We start from the raw sequence: 24,791 nt of genomic DNA, 5'->3' as shown, positions 1-24,791 counted from the left end.
GAGCAAACAACAGTACAGGGAAAAAATATGTACCTTGCTAAGAGGTTTTCTAGACTGCCCATTGGATTGCGTGCTATTAAATTTAGCTGTAAGCATGAATTTTAGGAATCTTCTTCTTGGGAAGATAGTGCATGCAGCCTTTAGTCACTGCCTCAGCAGAAAAGGGCATTTACTTGCTTTCTTCTAATTTCCTAGATGTTAGAAAATATCACATTAGCAAATAACTCTGCAGTGCTTTGCTCCTATAAGTTGGTAAGTTAGGAATTATCCTGGCTTTAAAGCCTGCTGTGAAATGTTATTTCTTGAATAAGATTAATAGAGCATATTAGCTGGGTAAAGGGCAGTGATCCATCAGGATTTGCAACAGGACAGAAAATGCTCCTGTTAATGATCATTCGATTACAGATGTCATTTCATCTCTTCTGTCTTTGAATTTTACCCTAGACTCTGTTGTGTCTAGGTAGTTAGTCTTCTCCTAAGGGTCTGTATTAGTCACCAAGCATCTTAGATTAATAGATATATTTTTTTAATTAAAGGCCATTATTCAATGACTGAATTCATGAGATGAATCAAAGTACTGGGCTTGGTGGATCTACACAAATCCCATCTGGGGGCAGGAGGTAACATTTCCAACCTGAACCAAGCAACGAGGTTGTGTTCATTTTATTAGTCAAAAGTGCCTGGCAGCTGATGTCTGCGTTTTGATAATGATACCCTCACATCAGGAGCACACTGTGTGAAGAAAGTACTCTGCTATTCTCACGTGACCTGTAAGACCTTTGAGTGACAGATAATACTGTCCTGATTTTATTAAAACTGCCTGAAAAAGAAGAACTCTGAGAGTCTTTAACTTTTAGGGTGGTTTTGTGGTTTTCTTCCCTCTTCGTGTCCTTCTTTTTCTTCTGTTAAATTGAAGAAAATTGAAGTGCTTTGGTTCTGCTCTAAAATCTTTGATACCTGATCTACTGAAATATTTGTTGGAAATAAAACCAAAATTTTTTTTTTGCTAGATACAAAAGGTGCAGGTGTATGACATGCTCCTGGAAAACATGCAGATCTGTAGCCAGTACAGACTAAACACAGCGTTCCTCTTAAGTGTACTCAATAATTTGGATTTCAATAATTTGCCTCTTTTTTAAATGCTACAATTTCATTCAAGTGATTGAAATTTCAGAAAGAGACAAAAAGAAAACATTTATCCTGCAGCAATCATGAGGTAGGAGCTATTTAGACTATTTTGAGTGTCATGTGCTGGACTGCAGCTTAGTTTTATAAAATTACATTGATAAAAATCTGTCCAAGTTCAAAGCACAATCAGTACAAAACAAAAAATAATACAGGAGCCCCATGGGGTAATAAGAATAAACTTATGAAAAGAAAAGTAATGGAAAATATATTTATAAAATAGTAACATTTAAAGAATGTACTTCTCCATGTTTAAGACTCAATGTACATACATCAAGCAGATAATAATAATAATAATAATAATAATAATAATAATAATAATAACAATAATAATAAAGTTTAAACTGGGAACTCCTGGGTTTAGGGTGCACTCTCCACCCTGAGGAGCAGTGTTCAGATCACTTGTCAATGCAGGAAAGGTTTGTCCCTCTCGGCTGTCCTGGGAGATACAAAGTTAACACATCTGTGGAGGGCAGCTGAGTTCTTCCTTTGTTTGATGGTGGAAGAAACACAGGTATCTGACTTTCCATTCTTGACCCATCTCTCACATGAGTGGATTGTTGCATATGATTTTCCTGTTCAGGCCAGTCACAACTTGAATTTGGAAGTCAACACTATTTCAACTCTAACTTCTCTGTGTATGAACTTCCCTGGATTTGAACCACCTTAGGCTCCCAGAATCCAAGGGAAGGAGAGAGCTGACTGGTAATTCCAGGGTGAAATGGATAAATAATCCAGGAGAGAGAGGAGAATATGTTTGCCTAGAAAATTAAGTAGACTTTTTGGAAGGAGCCAGTCTCAAGGTGCAGTCTCTATCAATGTCCAGAAGTCCTTGTAACCCTTTACTTTGCCACAATTGCCCCAATAATCACTCATGATCTGGCCAACCCTGGTGATATTTTCATCCTCAAGCTATGGAGATGCTCTCACTTCAAAATTTACTGGTGTTACCTAATGCATATGGAAGTTGCAAAAGGCTGGAGCCATCAGGAAGCTCAGACATTTATTAACATTGCTGGATTTCTTCTGGTTTCTCTAGTAATGCAGAGGTAAAGAGACCAGATGAAATGGGTAGTCCTAGTATCCCATCCAGATTACAGGGGAAACAAAATTGGCATTTTTGCTAGCAGTCATATTCATTCACAACTAAAGATGTTTTCTGCATACTTTGTACCAAATCCACCTGTGTTCCTGGGCCAAATCTCAGAGAAAAACATGCTAAGAAAATATATTTGTGTTCTGGCTATTGGACAGCAAGATGGGAAACAGTTTTGCACTGTGGTGCCTTTCAGAATTTCCCCTCCAGCAGAGTGGAAACGACATTTTTCCTTGGTTTCCTGTCCTCTGTATAGTAGATATCTTTCTGATGGATGGTTGTGTTCATATTTATTTGTGGGTGTTTGAAATGTTCAGATGACTTTGCCGTGGCAAACTTCAGCCGTGCAGAAATCAGACTGTAAAAAAAATTAACAAAAAAAAAGGAAGAGGGATTGATGCCATAGACTAAATCCAGAGTGAAACTGCAATAGTCAGTGAGGTAAATACATGAATTTCCAATAAAACACATCTTTTTAACTTTGCAACTGTTCAAATTGCTGATAAAGGCAAATAGGATATATTTCATATTGTCAAAAGATACACAATCTTACAGACTTATCTGACTCTTACTGTAGGTAACGACATAATTTTTGGTTTTCTCTGTCATATTATTAGGCAGTGTGACATTTCACTGAGTTTTGCTCTCATAGGTATAATTTCTCCCAGCAAGTATTTCTGTCCTTTACAGACAGACTATAATGCTTTGGAGCGAATCTGTTGTACTTGGATTTCAGCTAACCTCCAACTGGCCTACAAGTCCCCTTCAAAATGGGAAATTTCTCTCAGTCTCTCTGTCTGGATAATTATATGTTGCTTTAAGAGATTTCTTAATGTTTTGAAAAGACCTGAAGTTTCTCAACATTATACCCAAGGAAAGAATAAACAGCTCCTCTTGCACTTCTCATTGCTGCCACAGATCAGTGTTCCGGGGCATCAGTCTGGAGACAGAACAGTTGGTTGGTGGGACATAAAGGCATCAATTACACTGTGTTGTTTTGATGGACACAATTAAGGATACTTCCTCTGTGCTTGGTGCCAAATCCACCTCTGTTCCTGGGACCAAGCTTCAGAGAAGAGCACTGCAGCATCTCTCTTATGAGGAAAACTGAGAGAGCTGGGGCAGTTCAGCCTGGAGAAGTAATGACTGAGGGGGGACCTCATCCCTGTTTGTCAGTTTCTGCAGGTAGGGGTCAGAGCGTGGACCAGGCTCTGCTTGGTGTGCCCACTGGTGAAACAAAGGGAACGGGCAGGAACTGATGCCCAGGAAGTTCCATCTGACTATGAGGAAGAACTTCTTTACTGTGAAGGGACTGAGCACTGGAGTCTCCCTCACTGGAGATATTCTAGAATTATCTGAACACAATTCTGTGCCTGTGCTCTGGGATGGTCCTGCCTGAGCAGGGAAGTTGGACCAGATGACCTGCTGTGGTGCCTTCCAACCTCACCCATTTTGTGATTCCATAATTCTGTGATTCTCTGTTCTGACCTCAGTATTGTAACTCTGGAAGTAGCCACTTTGGCATGTAGCTCCCACATGGATAGGAAGCTGGAGGCGGCTCATCTCCCATGTCCGGCCCCCCACACCACATCCTGTATGCTTTATTCATAAGCTTACATATTTATTTAAATGAGTATTTCAACATTGTCATTTGCATGGTCACCTTGGCAGTGGGCAAAATGATCATTTTTAACTAGAAAACATATGTTAAATCATGTGGTGACATGAGTCCTTCAAATTAAAAATGAGATCTTGTTAGCTTTGACAAGAAAATAAATGATGGTTGTTGGAAAAGTAGAAGGAACACTTATGAATAGTGGGTGTGCTGGAGTATATAATTCAAATTTTTACTAATATCGAGTCCTGGAAATTATTATAAATTCCCTCTGATACCTGAGGACCCTATAATCACTCATTTAATATTCTTCTTAAATTCTTCTGTATATGAATGCTGATTCTCCTTGTTTTAGGGTGGAGGATTGTTGGGGATTTTGTAATGAGAAAAATAATTAAAATAACTGATTCTGACACATCAGATAATAAATCTCAGTCACAGCTGAGGAAAGTATGATGATTTAGATTTTTCATTAATTTAAGTCAGCAGAAAGCTGTTGATTATAGATGATGTTTCTGCACATCTTTCAATGAAGAAAAATAAAGGGAGAATTTTATATTTGACCCTTCACATTATCATAAACTTTGTAAATTATATTTTCCTTCTGAAAAGAAAATCAGTCTGGATGAGAAGTAGAAATGAGGGAGGGAAAAGTCTGTCTCTCAGATATTTACATGACTCCTCTTGTACCCTCCTACTGTATTACTAACAACCTTAGAAATATTAATGATTCAGTGACTGTTACATGTGAGGGAAGAAGAGATCATTTTTTAAAAATATGTGACTTACCTAAAGTAACATAGCAAGCCACCTGTTGGGTTAAGAAACAAATCCAACCTCTGCCTTAACTCCAGTGCTTACTCCATCCTCTCTTCCTCATTTTTCTCATGTCGGATTTTTTTCTTTCGAATTACTTGAGATCAAACCCATGGGGACACAGAGGTCCAGCATCCGTACAGGTGACCTTGTCTCAGGGTTGTTCTCCAGCTCTTGGCTTGTCCTTGCCTCGCACCAGTGGAGTTCTCTGGTTCCTTTGAAGGGATATTTTTTACTTGCAGAGGAGTCTGTGAGCTCTGCCCTTTGGTGTTAATGCCACCTTTACCTAGAAATGCCTCATGGATTCCTGTTTCCCAGCTTAGAGATGTGTGGATCTTTTCTATTCAACCCTGCACCAGAGTTCTTAATTATTTTATTTCTTAATGCACAAAGCATTGCAAGGGACCAGAGGAACACTGCTTTACCTCTCAGCCCATGTTTATGCTTGGCACCTCCCTTGGCTGCATCTCAGCACCTCTGACTTCCTTACCCCTCCGTAGGGGGAAGCCAGGTGGGATTGCAGAGTGTAGGAGATGCCACAATGTGCATGAGAACAGCTCTCAACATTACAGCTATTGTCACAATTTGGGAGATACAGGATTGTCGAAGACAACTGGGGTTTCATCTCCAAATGGTGTCTGTCGTCTTCATTTCTAGCTTCTGTGTTTTGTGTACCCATGTTACATTGATTTACCAGTTTGGCAGTGAAAGACTTTGAAAAATCAATAGCAGTCTTTGGTCTACTCACTAATATGTGCTCCTCTGTTGGACATGCAGGGTAAAAAGGGAGAACCAGGATTCCCAGGAATCAATGGTCTGATTGGCCCTCAGGTAAGCGATGATTTCTTCATTTTCCTATAATATGTGTAAAACCAGATTTGGTGGCAACAGGGGACATGGAACCACACAATGCAGCATGTGTGATCTTGCTCTTTATACTGTATTTGAAGTTCATGTTTCTCCTTTTAAGATGCAAATTTATCTTGTTGAGAGTGAGAGATGTCTGTCTGTCTGACAACAATTTCATTTACCTTCCAGAGTTTTTCAACATCTTGGAACCAGGACAGCTATCTTGTATGGGATTTCCCCATTGCTTGTGCTTAGAGCAGCAGCATCCCAGAGGGAAATCACTGATTTGTGTTTAGTGAGGAAAGGAGATTAAGTTAATCACCCCTTAACTCTTTCTTTTTAAAACTTTTGGCAAATTAGAGCTCCATATTGCACCGTAACATCTAAGGGCAACACAGTGTGGTTTATGTTAAGAATCATCAGAGAGGCTTCAGCTCCACCATGGATCAGCCCCTCTGGCCCTGTGTTATACTAACACTGACACCTCTGACATAGTTTCTTGCTAACTTTAGAGACAAATTCAGCAGACCTGAATCACTTTGTAGGGTCACCCCTGCAATAAGAAAAATATCCACGGGAATGTCCTAAAGCAGGAAAGGTGCAACCTCACGCTGAGCTGACCACTCAGAATAAAACTGAGCATTTCATTTGTTCCCCTTTCAATAATAAATTAACAAACTGGACTTTGGCTTTAGGATTGTGTTTCAATAATTGCTAAAGTTTGGGGAAGAATGATGAGCTTCCATTGCTACAGCTGTTGGTGACGTACTGCAACAAGCAGCACACTGCTGTACCAGCATGGGGTTTAGATGGTGATTGCTGCTACCTACCAATAAACGTCTCCTGTGGAAAAGCTGCTTGGGTCAGCATTCAGGGAAAGCAGTCAAGTCAACACACACCACACTCATCTTGGCAAGCTCAGCAAAGAGAGGCAGAAGAGCCTTTTGTATGGTCAGTTCCAGTGAGGTTTATTTCACCACACTGAAGGGAAACCAGGAACAAAAGACAAAACCATGTGCTCTGCGCAAGGTTAAGTAGGGGAGGGCACGGGGGTGGTACAAAGGGCAGGGCAAAGGGCATTGGCTTTCAGGGAAGATGGGGCAGGCCACCAGGGGTACCACAACCAATGAGGGAACAGGGAAAGGAGAAACCAGGGGAAGTTGGGACGTATGGGGAAAGGAGCTGGGATTGTTAAGTCTGTAAGAAAGTCCTTTCTTTTTACCCAGGTGGGGTAAACTCTATGGTGTCTCCAAGGGAGGGCTCTGGGGATTTCCCTGAGGGGGAAGGAATCACACTGCTGGAGAGCAGATACTGATTGCTCATTTATTTTCTCTGGCAATTTATGCCCTTGTAAACAGGAGGAATGATCTAGAAGTGGTTTGTGTGACAGGAGTTTTGTAAAGAGCTGTTCACCTGTCTGTGGAGAATGTCAGAGAGGTAATCCAAGGGGTGGATGCTTCATGCAGGTGAAATCCCTTGAGTCCAGCAGGGAATAGTGCCCTGCAGAACACCACTTGATACTGGTTGTCATATTTTAAGACTTTTTTTCTTTCGGTACAGTATCTAATTTGCAAGTATTTCAGCAGCAGCCTGCAAGAATGAAGACAGTGTTTGTAATGGTTTTAAAAGATTTTAGAATCATAGAATATTCTGAGTTTGAAGGAATTCATAAGGATCATCAAATCACAGGCACCCCAAGAACCCCTTCCTATGCCTAGAGTGTACAAGAACACTTCTTGAATTCCTGAATCTTTGAGTCCAACACCCTGCTTTTGTTGTGTTATCTTTCTTAGGTTGATTGGTTGTGGGGTTTTTTTGTTTTGTTTTGCTTTGTTTTGTTTTTTTTTTTTTTTTTTTTTTTTTTTTTTTTTGGTTTCCTTAATTTTGGAGGAAGATTTTTTATCCATGTATTATTTTTAAGATACCTGACAGTATCCATCCAAACAATGTCACACTTATTTAGCTCAAGTTCCCTGCAAATTAAACATATATATGCATGTGTTAGCAATTTTATAAATGTATCTGTGAAAATTGCTGACATAGGATTAAGTAATTTTTCTTTTTGCACAAGCTAAATAACATTAGCAAATTTTATATTAATTAAAACTGCACAAAATGCTTGCCCCATCAAGGGATTCTTAAATTGACTCTTCCTCCAAGCTAACTGCATGAAAGGTAAAATATTGTTCCTATTCCTACAGTGGCACTCTGTTCTGGACATATTACTGCAGATTTCCATATTTCTCTTTAATGAAAATGCTTACATTCACTTTGTGACAAAACTACTTTTCAGCTTAACAGCACTTTTTGTGGCATTAGATTTTAAAAACATTTTATCAGCATTTTCTTTTCATTATTTTTTTTTTCTTAATTAAACTATGCCCCAAAAATGCCCAGGAAAAAAAGTGGTTTTCTTACACTGTAGTTACATAGATATTCATTGAAGTTATGTATGGGACCCTGTGTCAGCTGTTCCTGTGCTGTCCCCATGGTGTTGAGGGACAACTGAATTGAGTTTGCTGCACATAAACTAGATTAGGACATGAACATAGTCTCCCTTTCCTCTGCAATTTTAAATTTATGTCTACTTTTGTTTTCTGACCTGATTCCCCACATTGGTACCTGTATGGACAAGAGGAAGGGGTTGATATAGGAGCTTTAGAAGGCTTATTGTTGCTGAAGGATACGGGCAAGATCTTCTGAAGTTACTACTGGGCTTTGTCAAGAAAAATCATTCCTGTCATGCTGAGTCCAACTGAGAAGCCACAGATCAGGCAGCTGTGCAAGGGAACTGACTTAAGGGCTACTCTTGTGGGTCCCTTCCAGCTCAGGATATTCTGTGATTCTGTGGTTCAGTGATGAACTGCAGTTGAAATAAATCAGTCCAAGTCTCAATGACCATTTGAGAGATTATTTGTCAGACCCTGAAGCAGCATCTAGGAGGCAACTTCCCTGCTAGACTGGGCATGTTTTGTGGCAATAAGGTAGTTTTGTCTCTCTATGCACACACCAACTCAAATTATAATATAAACATATTTTTAAATATTTTTTCTTCCAGATCAGCTGTGGTGGTGAACCTGTCCATCTGCTTATTTGTTTCATGTTGTTTGATCAGTACCTTTAAAAATGAGCATTTATTTTTCAGTCATCTTTATAAATGGTGCATCTTGCAACATCATTAAGCCATGGAACATAAATTCTGGGTATTTTTTCCCCTCTGGAGTTGAACAATTTTCTGGCAGCAAGGACACAGACACCTGAACTTAATAATGTATTTGTGTTGTTATTATTTATTTGTACTATTTTAGTGTCCTTAATCATAGGCCCAACTTTTATTGCAGTAGGATGTTCTAATGCAGACTGAAAAATGAGCATTTCTGTAAAGAACTTTAAGCTGAAATAGTTGTCTCAGGCACTCTGAGCTGTATCACTGAGTCACCAGGGCTGGGGTTTGGCTCCAAATGCAAGCACTTTTTGGGTTGAGAATGGGGATGCAGTGCCTGCTCCTGTTGATGAAGATCAGTTGATGTCATCAGTGGATCCTGAAGCTCTCTTAAAACAGGCACCACCTACAAATGGGCCACTGAGCCACTATCGAGGCTCCCTGAGCTGAGTGGGTACTTGCTGGCCACCAGTGAGACAGCAAAACACATCAAAAGTCTTTGAGATTTAAAGAAAAATGCCATAGCTGTGCCTTGCAATACCTCTGGGCTGTTACTGAGGCTTGCCTTGTCATAGATAACCTGGTGGTGTAAGTCAGACCTGAGAGGGAGACCAGTACAAGCTGTACCTGTTATGGTCCTGGCTGGCAGTGATTTAATTAGTATAGACTTGTCTGTAGGGTGTGAGCTCAAGCCCAGCTTTTCTTAAGTAATTCAGGAAATAAATGATCTCTGCTGAAACACACAGTGTCCCTCATGTACTTTTTATAATGCAAGTTAATACTGCAAAATGTAAGAAAAAGGATGTGGGCCCCAGCTGCAAAGCTCAGATTAAATTCAAACTTTGCCAGTGCTGCTTGGAATTGAAAGATATTGCTCAGAGCGATCTTTAATAAGATCTCTACCTTTAAAAAAATAAATCTAAAAAATCTTCACCTGTGAAGATTGCTAATAGTGCTGAAACAAAAGACATTAAAGGAGATTTTTTTAGTGTTTTTTCTCATTTGCTGCACTGACTCAGTAAACCAACTCCAAGCAAACACATGAGGAAATAAATCTTCCTCTGTCGACAAAAGAGATCATGTCCATAGCTTACACTAAGTAATTAAATTAAACAAATACTGCCTTTTCACTGGAAGCAGGAAACTCTCCTAGAAAGACTGCTATGTACAAAGTTAACTTTATTCCATACTTTTAAAGAGCTGCAAAGACAGTTCAGAGAATTCTTTGTTGACAAAACTTTTATTTTAAATTTAATGTTGGTACTCCCGTTCCAATGCCACCTGATGAAATGACTGGAGACTGGATCCATGTATGAATTATGGCACTGTCACTGATGCTGAGTAGAGGACATATATTGTAGACAAATGCTCAGATCTGTTGGTTCTTCAGGCTTTTAATTTTACTGTCATCAGCAACAGCTTTTTTTATAAGTTCTCTTACCTTTGTATTGATTTGTAAGGCAGGATTTAAGTAGAGAGAGAAACACGGTGCTCTAATGCAGCATTACAGGAAATATCTCAGTAATAATTTCTATTTTAGACTGGATATAAGGAAGCATTTCTTCAGTGAAAGGGTGGTCAAGCACTGGATCAGGCTGCTCAGGGAAGAGTAGAATCTCTGTCCCTGGAGCAATTTAAAAGAAGTGGCACTTAGAGGTGTGGTTTGGTAGTGGCTGTGGCAGCCCTGGGCTAAAGGTTGGACTCGAGGGTCTTAAAGGTCTTTTCCAATCATAACAATTCTCTGATTGTATAATTCAAATTCACAGCAGAAGTGGCTGGGGTGAGAAATGAAAAGCAGATTTGAGGAGCTGATCCTGGAATCCACTCAGATGCTGTGGAGGAGAAGTGGAGAGGTGGAGTAGCAAAGACATAGCGAGAGACATGGGCTGCTTCACAAAACTGGCTGCAACATCTTCATTTCTGATGGGAAAGGAATGTAAATAAAGGAAAGACAGCACAAAGGCAACAGGAAGGGTGTGTGGGGGGTCTTTCTAAGAGGTGGAATTGTTGGGAATGTCTTTGAAGAAGAGAGAGTGGAAGGGAAAAGGCTGTCAGTCCCTCAGTTACTCATTTTGCTCTCATTTTGGCAGCAGACAGAATGCTCCTGAGTGACACTTCTTGTTGAGAAGTGCTACACTGCATTAACAGCCCAGACCAGAAACTGTTTTGGTATGGGTTAAGGGCTGAGCTAAACCTTTGTCATAGTGTAAGAGAATCCAGATAATGGCATGAAATAATACACAGAAAATGTCTGCGTAGGCTTTGCCTTCAGGTATCTGGGAAAGCCATCAGACTTCAGTTTTCATTGTGGAATGTCATTTGTTCACCTCCCTGTAAGACTTAATCATCCCTTCTTTCATGGAAAAGAGATTTAGGCTAAGCAGCCTACTGAGGTAGTTACAGACAAGGATTTCTGTTCCTTCTCAGAGCCTCCTTAGGGAGTGCACAACCTAAATGTTAATATCCCTGCCTTTCCCAGCCCATCTTCCAGCAAGGTACACACTGGAAGAGGAGAGCACTGGAGAGTGCATTCTAGAGGACAGACACAGCTGTGTCTCCAGTATGAACAGTGTCAGGTTTCTTTCCTAGAGCACTGTCACTGCATTACATTGTCTAAGGAATGGGGCTGGATGAACACAAGCCTGAAAAAAATCCACCCTCCACGTGTTTTTAAAGATATCCCATCCCAAAACACACACGCCTCTACACAATATTTAGATTTTAATGAACATTTGAAATATTTTTGTTTCAGAACATCAGTTTGAAAATATTCTGGTCTAAACATTTTATTAAAATACTCCATGTTTTGCATTTGTTTTCCAAAGTGAGTTTGTGTTGATCTGTTTTAAAATCAAGTTTTCATGTATCAGTTCTTGCTTCAACACTTACAAACCACATGTCAGAGTGTTTATCAGCCGGAAAAAAAAAATAGACCCTGTGATTGTTTTCTTCTGGTTCAGGGTTTTAACAGGACAACACTGTGGTCTGGATTTGGGATAGGGACTCTCATCTGTATAATTCATCAAATAATCTTTGAAAAAGGTGGTTGTATAAATCAGGTGCTTTACTCTGGATTCACTCAAAAATGGAAGCAAAGAAAACAGATGGTGTGAGATTTTTTGGGGGTAAACATTACACACAGTCCTGCTGCTGTAGTTTTATCATGTTGGGTTTCTTAAAACATAAATAGATTCTGTCAGTTTGGTGAATTCTAATATTTAAAAAAATATTACTTGCTCTGAATTATACTCAGAAGACAGAAGGGCTACAATATGAGATGCTGTTATGCAAGTGAAACAATAATTCTCTGCACAGTAGCAAAAGAGACTGTTCTATAAAGGATATTTATGATGTATTTCTGCCATTTTATTTCAGTTTATCCCAGCACTTGCTGTAGCCCAGGCTGCAGAAAGCAGGAAACCCAGTAGGACAGTCAATGTACTCTGCTGTGTGCAGTCAGCTGGAGCACGCTGCCAGCACCCTGTGCATCTCCAAGGGATAATGCTGGCCACTCCATAAAACTGTTCTTTTGTGTCTGTCTCAGAGAAGATTTTATCAGAAGAGCTTCCCATGAGTGGGCGTAGCATTTGTTGGTACAACACATGGTGAGGCTACCTGTAAACCAGTTTGAGCATGATATCCTGAGTAATTGTCTCTTGGAGGACAATGAAATTGAATTATTAGTGGTAATTTAGGAAAATAATCAGATCAGTGGGATTCAATTTCAGGACTTACTGTAGCATAGGATTATTATGGTCTAGCATATGGAAAGTTTAAGAGAGTAATTAGAAATTGTCTTGGATAGTGAGAATACCAAGAGTTACGTGGAGAAAGAGCTGGGATGAGGAGGATGTAGCACTTCATATTTTAGGGATTATACTGGTTGCTGACAGGTGCTGGAGTAAGACTTTGCTTTTAGATCAGATTGACCCTATAAATTCACTGTGTGGGGTAACACAACATACCTGGGATTGCTTGGGCTGAGGCTGGGTCCTGACTGGGGGTTTTCACCTCCTGATAGAAGTTCCCTGTTGTAGGGCTAGGAAGGATGGGTTTCCTGGTGGGAGACAGTTCACTTACTGACACAGAGAGAACAAAATTAAATTATTAGGAAGGAACTGATGGAATTGTCAAGGAAAGTCTGCAGAGGTAAATTTATACATAGTCCAGTCGGAATCAGTTTGTCATTTTTCTAAAGTTTTACCTTCTTTCCCAGTACTCCCCCAGTTCTTCATGGAAGCCCCCTCTTGGAGCCCATACGTTCTGTAGGGCTTTCCAGCAGCCTCCCTGTAGAGGCGGAGCAGGGCCAAGCAGAATTTCCATGTCCTTGGTGTCTCTTTGCTCCCTCCAGCTGTGTCTGTGTGTAGTATTTTTTCTTGTGCTGGGCTTTATCTGGACTGATGAGTCTTTTCCTTTAATGGTGAAGCCTTTTTAAATGAAGGATGGTCTTCACCAGGTGTCTCCTGATGGTTGTAGAATCTTTAAGTGCAGGATCCAACTGCAGGACTCCCCAGGAATTAAATCATCAGCATCAGTGCATCTGAAGGCACCTTCCTGGGGATGTTCTGCTGCATTCACATTTGAGGCACTCTACAAGTGAGAGTGTTGCTGACAGGATAATTCCATGTTTGTTCTGAGTTGCAGTGAGGCAAGTTCAACTACAGTTTCCTTTTCTGGTCTCTTTGCCCCATCTATTGGTGAGAGACTGTCTTAGCTCCTGGCTGAATAAGATCACTTATTTGCCATCTCTGCCAAACCATGCCTCAAATAGATCCTTCTCCTCACTTTTTTTACACAATTTTCTTCTTATCATCTACATTTTTCATTAAAAATAAATGGTAATATTGATCTATGACTTGTAATACCTTAATATTGAAGGATGTGAGGGAAAATGCTCTCTGGCCATTTTCTGTCTTGTATCAGTTGCTCAGTTTCAAATGTTTACAGAGGTTTTGGCTGGGGTGGTTTGTTGTTTTTTTAAGTAGGATCACACCAGAACTCTCCTTATGCTGAAAACTGAAAATTAGTGAGATTGTCATGTTAGAAAGACAGAAGGAGGCATCCAGGCTAAAATTTCAGCTCACTCACATACCATTTCTCATGCTGTTTGCTCAGGTCCTGATCCAAAAAATACATGAACACGTTTCATTCTGAGCGTGGGAGAAATCCTGTCTTGTCTACAGGGGAAGCTGGCAGTAACAAACACCTTTGTATTTAAAGCAACATACTAAGATTTGTCAAGACTGGAAACAATCTCTCATAGGAAGCCAAATTTAACAATTTTCTTGATGCATAAAAATAGATCCCTCTTTAAACCAGGTGGCTATTGAGAGAATATTTCTACTAAGAGAAACAGCTGTTGCAGGGAAATGAAGCAGCATGTTAAGATATTTCCAATTGAATGTGTTCATCAAACTGTGAGTTTGTGAGAATCTTTTGCTACCCACCAGGTTGATGTCGAGCAACAAAATGGTGGCAAATTTTGTTTTAAGACACTTGAGTCATTGCAGCATTTCTCTTGGATTTCTATTTTTAACCCCACCCTCCCCCCCAAAAAAGCAAGCTCAAACCACAAGCCTGTTCATTCATTAGTTGCTTTCAGCATTTTTTTTTTCAGAGGTAAATTATTCACTTTGAAACAACATGAATCAAGATTAACTTTGTATGCTCCAAGGAATCCCACTGGTCAAGCTTTGTTTTGTAGGTTACCACTGATGGCCTTCCACTCCTCCTTCTCTTGTACTGGAGTGGAGGATGGAGCTCCCCTTGTAGTAATGGCAACAGTGGCTTAAGCAGAAGAAAATATTCTACCTGTGTTCATGGCCCCTTGCTATGACATCTTGCACTTTTTGGGTAAATGTTAAGCAAATAAAGCTCAGTGCTTTTGCCTGCTTCCTACAGGCCCCCTATTACACAGGGGAGGACCTGAAGCTTTCAGCTACTACCAGAGAATTTGATAAATTGGTTTTGTTTCCTCTCTTGCAGGGACCTCCAGGGCCCCCAGGCATTGCTGGACCCCCGGGACCACCTGGGCCACCGGTAAGAAAGCCTGGGGGGTTTTGTTTTATATCAAGGAGAAGAAAAAACAGCTGGAGAAAATTTTAGGTCATGGCTTTCAGAGGGAACAAAGTTAAGGCCTCTGGCAATGTGGGTTTTCTCTTATATTTTCTCTGCTGCAAAGCCACAACTAGTCCTAGAGCACAGCTTCTCCCTGCTGAGCCTTGGAACCACGCTGGTGCTTCCTGGGGATAATTCAGTGTCTCCAGGGCTTCCCACGGCAGTGACCTGACTGCAGTGGAAGGGAAAAATACACTTCAAGTGAAAGCATCAATCTCCAGTGAGATTCCTGCAGAGAACAGAAATACTGATTTATTTTTTCTCCTGATTTCATTTCTCAGGGACTGCCAGGAGAGATTGGAGTTTCTGGTAAAACTGGACCACCTGGACCAGCTGTAAGTGTTGAGGAACTGTTTACCTCACCTCAAAGTTCTTCATTACTTCAGATAGTTTAATTCCAAAGTCTGCTTTTTTTCCCCCACATCTTTTCTGCACACAAGGTTTTAACATGGGCTTCAATACTGTCACTTTTAATCCAGAAATGAGTCTCAGATACCTTCTGTGAATAAGAATTTTACCAGGTGCAGCCCCACTATTCCTACGGAATTGGATCATGGTGTTTTCTTTATATGATACCTTTCAAAATTCCTTTCGTATGTGACACAATATTGTTTCTCCAAACCTGGAATTTCCTGAATCAGGCCAAATAACTCATGATTAAAATCTCAGATTTAGCAGAGTGTAGCAATTTCTGTTATTCTTAAGTCATAAAAGCTGAATAATTAAATATTTAGCACAGAATTGCCACCTACAGCCTGCAATGTGTGTGGATTCACTGACACTTGGAAATGGGAGGAAAACTTTTTTCTTGCAGTTTTAAATGCATTATAGGAAGTGATTTTAATTCTTATCTTGCTGAACCACTCTGTCACTATGTGCTATATAATTTAATTTTAGGTGTCTATCTACTGTATAAGAAATTACCAAGATTTAAAAGGAGAAACAGATGAAAAAAAAAATAGCTACAGGTAATAGGGACTTATAGAGAATAAGTTAAAATGTAAGTAAGATACATAAAAAAGTAAAGATCCTCAGTACATAAAAGCTCTGTACTGGAGTTTCTTTATAACAATGCTGACATCCAGTGGTCATTCACTAAAACTGGGAGACTGGAAGAAAGGGCAGAGCAAAAATATGCAGTGAGAATTTTTGTGTCTTTTGAGACACGGTAGGAAAAAACAGTCAAACCAAAATGCATGAGGGGGTTCTTCTTTTCTTTAACTTAGGTGAGTGGCAGGAGCGATGCGCTGAGCGTATTTATGCTGAGTTTGCTGGTAACAATTTAAAGAACTGTCACTTAGAGCTTGCGTTTTCCTCTTGTTTAGGGGCTGCCTGGCAAAGATGGACTCAATGGGCTTCCCGGGCTTCCAGGTCAAAAGGCAAGTGACACCACAGACACTGGGATTAAGCTGCTTACCTGGGCAGATCATTGGGGTGAGCAAGTAAAGGAAGCAGGAAAAACTCAGCTGGACATTGCAAACAATCAGTCAGGGAATCCAGTGGCTCTGGCAAGCCAAGGCATGTATCCAAGGCACAAAGAAGAAGAACAAAGAAGTGTAGCAGGCTTCAGAGATGTTCATTTCTTTTCTCCCTGAAGGGCTGGAAAGAAGAGATGCCATCCCCCTGAGCCTTCTCGAGGTCTGTGTGGCAGAAAATTGGTTCTTTATTATTCCCTACTTCTTATGCCCCATTTAAAAGTTTTTCCAAATTATGGCTTGGGAAGGGGAGTTGTCTCCTCCACTGTCTATGCACTGGGAGAAAGGGGATAGTAAATGTAGAGCTAGGAGACCCTTGACTTCTCATCCCCCTGCAAATAAGGGACAAATAAATGTACCATGTTTTGACTACAAAGACCAAACTAGGTTTTGGGGATGATGATTATATTAAAACGATTATATTAAAGAAAACAGCTCTTAACTATCTGTTGCCTTGGATTGCCTTGGCAGAGGTTTTCTTGCTTCTGATACTTGATCTCAGGTCTAGCAGAGTTCCCAGCTCCCATTTATGGATGAATAAAGGTGAGGGATTTGCAGTCCATGACTTATTTCTGATGTTAAACAAAGTCTGGATTTTATCCACACATCTGTGTAGTACTTACTACACTTCCCAGCTATGTTGCCACATTCCAGCCACTGCAGCCTCTGCTATCCATGCTGATGACACCCACATTGGAAGATAAGTTTTAAAGTATTTACACAATGGATCCAGTGACCAAGGCCCCACTCCCAAAAATTTATGTTTTTTTAAAACACTTTCTAACGACATACAGTTTGAAGAAACTGAATCGAGGTTTTTTTTCCCAGATAATTCACTATGGACATCTTTAATGTAACAGTGATCATGTTGTTCCAAAAATTCTCCAGTAGAGTCCTGCAGATGTGATTGCATATGGCACTAGAATGGAAAAATATTCCAGGAGGCATATTCTCATATGACTCCATTTACAGCCTCAAGGTGATCCTGAGGAGCTGAGTTAAAATATTCCTCACCATTGACTGCAAATGTGCATTGACCTGTTGTGTTCCCTGCAGGGAGAACGAGGGGAAAAGGGTGAGGAAGGCTTTCCTGGAAAAGTTGGCCCTAAGGTAAAGGATTGTATTTCATAATCTGCTGTACCCACTGAGTCAACCAATATGTGATTTTAGAAGGTCTTATACTGAAGGCAGGAGAAGAAGATTCCTCTGAAGTTGGAGACATAAGGGGATGAGGAGATGGGGTTCGCTGACTTTTATAGTGTTCCTTGTTTGATGCTCCTTTCTCAAGCCTAAGTGTGCAGAGAGATCTAACCTGTACCTTGCATTGGCTCCCTGCAGGCTGCATTCCCAAGCCATCAAAAAAAGACAATTTCAGAGCCTTGTGGGATGTAGGTAGAACAACATGGACCAGTAGGGACCACATTTCGCTAATGAGGAAGTGTTCTTACCAAAGGGTCAAGTCCTTACAATGTTATAGATTTGCTTTTGTTTTTCCAGGGTGAACCAGGGAGCCGTGGCCAACCTGGTGAGCAGGTGAGCAGAAAGGCAGTCTTAACAGCAAACCTGACTTACCAAAATAATAGCAAGTGACTACATGAGATAACAAATCCATTTGCCAATGACAAGATCTGTGCATGTCACTTGCATCTGTGATTGAAGGTGCAATAGTAGTATGGATGAGACTTACGGTTGATTTTAGAGGTCTTTTCCAACCTTAATGATTCTATGATTGATGAAATAAGGCTACAAATCCGAGGCACAAATCGAGGTTTATTGGGATAAGGCACTCATTAAGTTAATAACAATTACCCCACCCTGTGAGTCTGGACTGTACTGCTGTTATTCCAAAAGCCCTTATAATAAATCTGCCTAATAGGTGTCACTCAGTTCCCAGGAAAGTATCTTTGCTTGGTGTCCCAGGTAAGGGGAAATCACTGCAGCATGGGCAAATGATTCCTCAAGAGTGTTTTCATCAGGCTCCAAGGGAGGAGAGGTTTCTGTACCTTTCCTTGATGTCATTTCACTGTAGCTGGGCAAACAAACTATCAGGCCTAAAGTTTCCAGGCAGGCTTGGTCCAAGTGCAACAAAGGACCAGATCCCAGCCAGAACACTGTTCCTTGGCCTGAATCATCTCCCTACACAGGGCTGTTTTGAATTTTAGCACCACCTTCCAAGGCACTTGCCCCTCTCTCCACAATGTGATGTCCTCCACATGTTTCATAAATGTTCTCTTTTCTGTCATAAGTTCAATAGTGCTGTCCCTGAGAGGACTAAACTTCACACATCCTCTGAATTTTGACAGTAAGTTGCTAATAGCAGTATATGAATGCTGTTCCTTCATTCAGTTATGTACCACCCTCCAGATACCATTCTACTCTGCATTTCTGTGGTTGCAGATGAGAACATTGCCTATGCCAGATATTTTACCAAAGTCAAGATACATCAGGAAAATGCTTTCTTCTTGTCTACTTAGTTTTCATGTCTAAGGAGGGAACTAGATGGGTTTGATATGATTAGTTTTTAACAAATGCACATTGGCTGTTTTGTATTAACTTTCTGTCCTTAAACTCATACAAACTCACTGATATTTTGCTTCAGGACCTTTTCAGAAGCGAAATTTACACCATGTTTTTATTTTCCTTCTAAATTCTCCTCTGTCTCCTTCAATGTTAGATGCTCTGATTACTCTCTGAATCTCTGGAATCACAGGGATCCTGTTGTCATTTCCATTCCTGGAAGTGTCCAAGGCTGGATTGGAACAACCTGGTTGAGGGGAAGATGTCCCTGCCCATGGCAGGAGGCTGGAACTAGAAGATCTTTAGTGTCCCTTTCAACCCAAACCATTCTATGATTCCATGACAGCCAGGATCCACAGTGGCTCTGAGAAAGCACCACTCCATCTGCCACCAAATGCCACTTTCTTTAAAATTCTCCCACCATCACCTGGATGTTCTTAGTCATCCTCAGTTACTACAGTATCTTGTTCCTCACCTAATTTTGTCTACAGACCCATTGTACCTCTACCATGATAACCTTTTGTTCTCCCTATACTTAAGATAATCTCCTTAGAGCAGGGATTACCTTTTCTTGGTTCAGTATATGTACAAGACTGAGTGCATTTGGGTCCTGTCCATGACTGATCTCCTTTGTGATATTGCACTATAAATTCAGATAGAAAAGAATTATAAATAGGAAACCACAGGGTTATTTTCAGATTACAAACTGGGTCAACTGGGAGCTAAATTTGAGAGTACTTGATATATTTAGAAGAAACCACATGGCACAGAGATCATAGTTACTCCAATAGCAAGTATTATAAAACAGAAACTCAAAGGTAATGTTTAAACAGAAATAAATCCAAATGTGCAATAGTGCACTCAGATAATTCTAGATCTGTTCATCAGCTGACATCTATACTGTTCAGATTAATGCACTGCAGTTTTTGCATTTCCAGACTACACCAGATCATTAATGATGAAAATAAAAGTCAGATTGTATTTCTTTTTCTGCTTTCATTTGCTTGCTTGGTCCTGCTACATAGCAGCATGAAGGAAAAATGTCCTAAATTCTGTGGCATCAGTTAACAGGCAAAACCCAGAGAAGTCTTACTTGCTGCTTTAAGTAATGGTTTAAAAAAAAACCTAAGAAATTATTTGATAATCAAACTAATCTCATTTTCTCTCAGCAAACTACATCTGCAATCAATCTCATGAGGAAACTCAGGCAGGGTCTGTCTTACAGCATTCCGATTTCACACACTTCCTCTTACTTTCAGGGTGAAGCGGGTTTTCCTGGTCCTAGGGGCTTACCTGGATTGAGAGGAGAAAAAGGAGACCGGGTGAGTGACTTTGAGCCACAAGTTGACCTTCTTTAGGCCATTTAACATCAGGAGGACATACCTTGAGTGTCCCTAGATGATGTTGTCCCTTGGTGTGATGGCTGTGGTGAGCAGCTGATTGGCAACCAGCAAGGTTACCAAGTACCCAAGAAGGTACTCCCTGCCTGGTGACTGTTCCCAGTTGATGCAGAGGCGCTAATGAGCAATGTCTATCCCAAATGGGAAGAGTTGTGTCATGCTGCTTGTGAGGCAGTAGGAAAGGTTAGAGCTCTAGAGGATAAACTGCACCCTAGAACTCCCTCTCAGAATTACTTGCCTGATTTAAGGGCATTTAAAATTCTTGGTAACAACAAAAAAGTTACTAATCCACCTTGTCACTGAGCCCTGGAAAAGGCTTCAGATGGCTGAATTATCATCTGAATTCAGATGATATCATCTTCCCAAGTCCTGGTGTCTACTGCTTCCTCTGGGTAGCTGCAGAACTCTGGAGATGTCTTCATACCAGGAAATATTTGGGTCAGGGGCCTGACAGTAAATTTAGCCACGTAAGTGTGATTTATAACCCTGATAAATGATGAGATGCTTGAATGTGATCAAGAAGGATCTAAAATCAACTGAGGTTTTTCCATGCAGTTTGCTCCATTATATGCTTTGTAGAGCACAGGATACAGAATATATTCATGGCAGAGGTTTGAAACTAAATGGTCTTTAAGGTACCTTCCAACCCAAACCAAAAACAGTAATATGAATATTCACTCTGGGTCTTAAGTGCTGTTTTGCTGCCTATCTTTTCCAATTGGAAAAAAACCTCTGCATTTTTATAACTGCATCAGGCAGTAGGATCTCCTACAAGCAAGTTATTTTAACTTTACTTTCTGTGAAGTCAAATGATATTCATTGGTTTTGAAAATATAGTGGATTTTTGAAGCCATCTTCAAAATGTTACATTTTTGATTGCTTGCTCTACATCTTGGAAGATAGGTAAGATAACTGAGAGTGTAAAATACTTTAGTGAGGCTGATGCATTCAAATCAAAATGTGCATGTTTCTTGCTCTCCTTTCCCTGCTTTTAGGGAGAAAAAGGAAAAGATGGTCTCCCAGCAATGAAAGGTGAAAGAGGAGAAAAAGTAAGTCATGAAATTACCCTGATCTTCCTTAGAAAATAAAGGAAAACAGAAAAAGGGGCAGAGACAAGTGATAGAGGAGGTTGAGAAAGACTAGAAAATTTGGAAGACTTTTAGCTGAACTATACAGAGAGGCAGCAGAAATTGCTATATGTGGGATGGAGACAATAATTTATTGAGCAATGAAATCCAGTGAAATTAAGGACAATTTTGTTAATTCAAGGAAAACTTTTCTTATTTTTTTATTTTGTTAAGATTTTCTCTTTGTTTCAGTTTTATAATTGGCTGATATAAATGAGCCTAGAATTAAAATCTAAAATGTTTTCTGTGCCTGTCTGTGAGGGATAGAACAATAACTTAAGGAACTGTCTGGGCTTCTGGCATCACAACACCATTAATTTTAGTGAAAGTGAGAGAAGTAGACAAAGGTATTGTTCACCAAGATTTACATTCAACCCTTGTGAACATGAAGGTGAAGAAGAAACACTGTCCTTGCAGATGCTTGTGGGGTTATAGTGGAAAAACTGCCCTCATTGCAGAGGCAGTGGCATTCAGGATGGGGTTCTTCCATCAGTCCTCAGTTTATCAGTGACTTTCACCACTTGTGGAGGTGGGAATTCTTTCATGGGTGATCCACTGACATCAGTAAGGCACCTAAACCTCCTTTACCTGGGAGTTCTTGGCTTTCAAGCATCAGGGGACTAATGTTTGTGGAGCACAGCCCACAGGAAGGTCAGTGCCAGTGCTCAAGAGATCCTCCAGCAACAGCGTAGTTTTAACTTAAAATTGGGGGAAACTGGATTTAGCAACTTAAATATTTGATGAAAACCATTTTTTTTAATTAATGAAAGTAGTTTAGCTAAAACATTTTTCAGTCAAGACTTTTGGTCAACTTTAATTTAAAAAGCAAATTAAACTTCATATGCTAAACTGGGTGGGAAAACTTTAGAAATTCATCGGCCTGTGAAGTCAGGTTGATGATGAAATCATAGAAGGATGAAGACAACAGAATGAGAATCCTGCATGCAACAAATCAAGGACAGCAAAAATTCAGTCCAGAACTGTCACTGAGCTGGAGGGTTGGGTTACATATCATCTGGTAATGCTGCATCTTCTAAATGATAATGTTGAGTTTTATTTGGGAATCTTTTTATGTAGTTAGTTACATTTTTTTCCTCTCTCCAGGGTGACACAGGTTCCCCTGGACCCCCAGGCTTACCTGGAACAGTAAGTAAGATTGTGTTTGGTGCTGTAACAATATTCAAGGTGTCATTCCTCCACATAAATTCCTCAGAAACAATTTTCAAGTTTCTTACTTCTCTGCAGAAACTTTGCAACTTATTTATTCTGATATTATCTCCTTTTGCTTGCAAGAAGCAATATCAAGGTTTATTTGTTTTTTTTTTTTTTTTTTTTTTTTTTTGGTTTTTTTTTTTTTTTGTTTTTTTTTTTTTTTTGGTGATGTTGTGCCTTCCTCTGCCTCTTTGCAAAAAGCAGACCAAGAATACATAAATGTTTTGCTTTCTAAATGAAGATGCAAAGTTACTTTGGGGAGCCTGAGTATAATTACAAGTTCACTAGTGATTAAATCAGCACCCACTGAATGTAAATACACAAACCTCTCAGTTCCCTCTAAAAAAACCTGAGTAAGCAGTTTGGAATAATCACCATCATTGCAACTAGAGGACTTATGCCAGTCACAGATCCTCCAAGACATGGCACACGTCCTCTCATCAGCTCTGCTCACTACAGCTGGCTACAGCTGTCTCATTCATGGATTATGGAGAAAATTTGAGTTAAGGTCTGTGGGTTGGTGAAAATCGAGTGCCTAAAGACCTTGACACAGCAACGGAGTGTTGGAATCCGAAATGCAGGAAATTCTCAGAATTTTGGGCCTGTAAGCCAAAGCTTAGAGTTAAACACAGGATTTGATCTGAGACCTTGGAAAAGGCTTCCAAAGTTAGGTGATAGAGGTGAGAATGTGGATTTATAGTTTAAGACAGAGACATGTTAAGTTAAGAAAAGGAGAGTTTAGAGTTTAAGATACAGAAAAAATAAAAGTAGTTACAAAGGTAAACAAGAAGTTTAGAATGCAGTGCTGTAGGTTTGTGTGTCATAACATGATTGGCTAAGAAAGCTAACACTGTAGCATGAGTCCATAAGACAAAATATTTAAGGATTGGGTCAAAAACATAAATATTCTTGTTGGCAGTGTTTTATTGGTCAATAAATCCTTAAAGGTCTTGTAACTAGAGGCCTTGTGACCTTCTGAACCCTGTTATGAAGATGTGAGCCAAACTAATCCTTCCTGCCTATGTAGAAGATAAAAATAAATCACATAATCTAAAAACTCAGAGGTCCTGTCTCTAACTCATTCAAAATTCCTTTAAAAATCCCCGCAGTGGAGAAGGTGGTTTAATTTATTCTCTGCTATTAATTGGGCATCAGGCTATGCCAGAGCACTTCATGGTGCTTTGTGTAGAAAGATTCCACGTGTATCAGACAAGAATGACCCAGTCACAACACCAAAGATGAATCTGTGTTGGTAAAGGCAGAAAAGGCAGCTCACAAACAAAATACAACATGACTGGACATGGAGAAAATGTGTGCCACTGCTCAAGCTTCCTGCGTTTGTAGGGAGAAATTATTTCTATTTGTTGTGGTTTAGGAATGGTAATCCCCAATTTAGCACCCCTGACCCCCCAAGACCTCAAAACCACCCTCTGGTCACTCACTTCCACGTCTCCCCTCTTCTACCCACATGTGCCCAGAGAGGAGAGTTGGAGGCACAAAGGGCAAAGATTGCGGGTTGGGATAAGAACAATTTATGGAAACATCAATAAGATAAGAAAACAAACAATAACAGCAACAATATTAATAACAAAAGTGGACAAAAGAGGGAGTATGGAGCTTGACCTGACTGCAGCCATGCCAACCAAAACACTCCCTCCAGTCAGGGCCAGCCTCATCCCACTGCTCCATCTGCCTCGCTCACTCCAACAAAGGGGATGTCCTTCCCTTCTCCAATGTGAGAGAAAGAAGCCCTTTCCTCCACCCCTGGCAATGGCATAAGGTGGTGTTGAATGACATAGTGCCTTGGCCGTGCTCCCTGCCACTGATCTAGGCTGGAACCAGGGCACTGTTTCAGCTGATAAAGGTAGGTAATGCTTTTGACATGTCTTCATGTCATCAAGGTCTATTTTTTTCTTATTCGTCTTACCAGCTTTGAGAAAAGATACTGTCTCTTTCTACAAAACTTTATAATTTCTTTTTGTGGCTACCCCTTCAGAATGACTATGTATTCCCATTGAGATTTCATGTACATGGTACAAAGCAGAGGGAGAACACACCAAGCTCATTCATGTTATCAGGAAAAGTAAACTGGAGATTGCTAGCAGTAAAATTGCTATAAAGTTTAGAGATTGATTGTTTTTTCACCATGCTAGGACTCACAGGATAGTCTTGAGTTTACATTCATATATCAAATATTCTGGGAGATGTAAGATATTTGT

At 40.1% G+C, this 24,791-nt stretch overlaps 1 protein-coding gene across 1 annotated transcript in view; it reads left to right on the top strand.

The window, feature by feature from the left end:
• Positions 1-24,791, top strand: part of COL22A1 (collagen type XXII alpha 1 chain) — a 198,468-nt gene that overhangs the window by 112,210 nt on the left and 61,467 nt on the right. The window contains exons 21-29 of the mRNA XM_053944725.1: positions 5,490-5,543; positions 14,710-14,763; positions 15,123-15,176; positions 16,167-16,220; positions 17,373-17,426; positions 17,814-17,849; positions 20,093-20,155; positions 21,229-21,282; positions 22,465-22,506. Coding sequence (XP_053800700.1) covers positions 5,490-5,543; positions 14,710-14,763; positions 15,123-15,176; positions 16,167-16,220; positions 17,373-17,426; positions 17,814-17,849; positions 20,093-20,155; positions 21,229-21,282; positions 22,465-22,506 — 465 coding nt within the window. The remainder of the gene's footprint in view (positions 1-5,489; positions 5,544-14,709; positions 14,764-15,122; positions 15,177-16,166; positions 16,221-17,372; positions 17,427-17,813; positions 17,850-20,092; positions 20,156-21,228; positions 21,283-22,464; positions 22,507-24,791) is intronic.

The sequence above is a fragment of the Vidua chalybeata genome, chromosome 1 (genome assembly GCF_026979565.1).
Source record: "Vidua chalybeata isolate OUT-0048 chromosome 1, bVidCha1 merged haplotype, whole genome shotgun sequence".
Lineage (NCBI taxonomy): Eukaryota > Metazoa > Chordata > Aves > Passeriformes > Viduidae > Vidua > Vidua chalybeata.
Note: the sequence above shows the minus strand (reverse complement) of the source record. Positions and strands in the feature narration are given on the sequence as shown.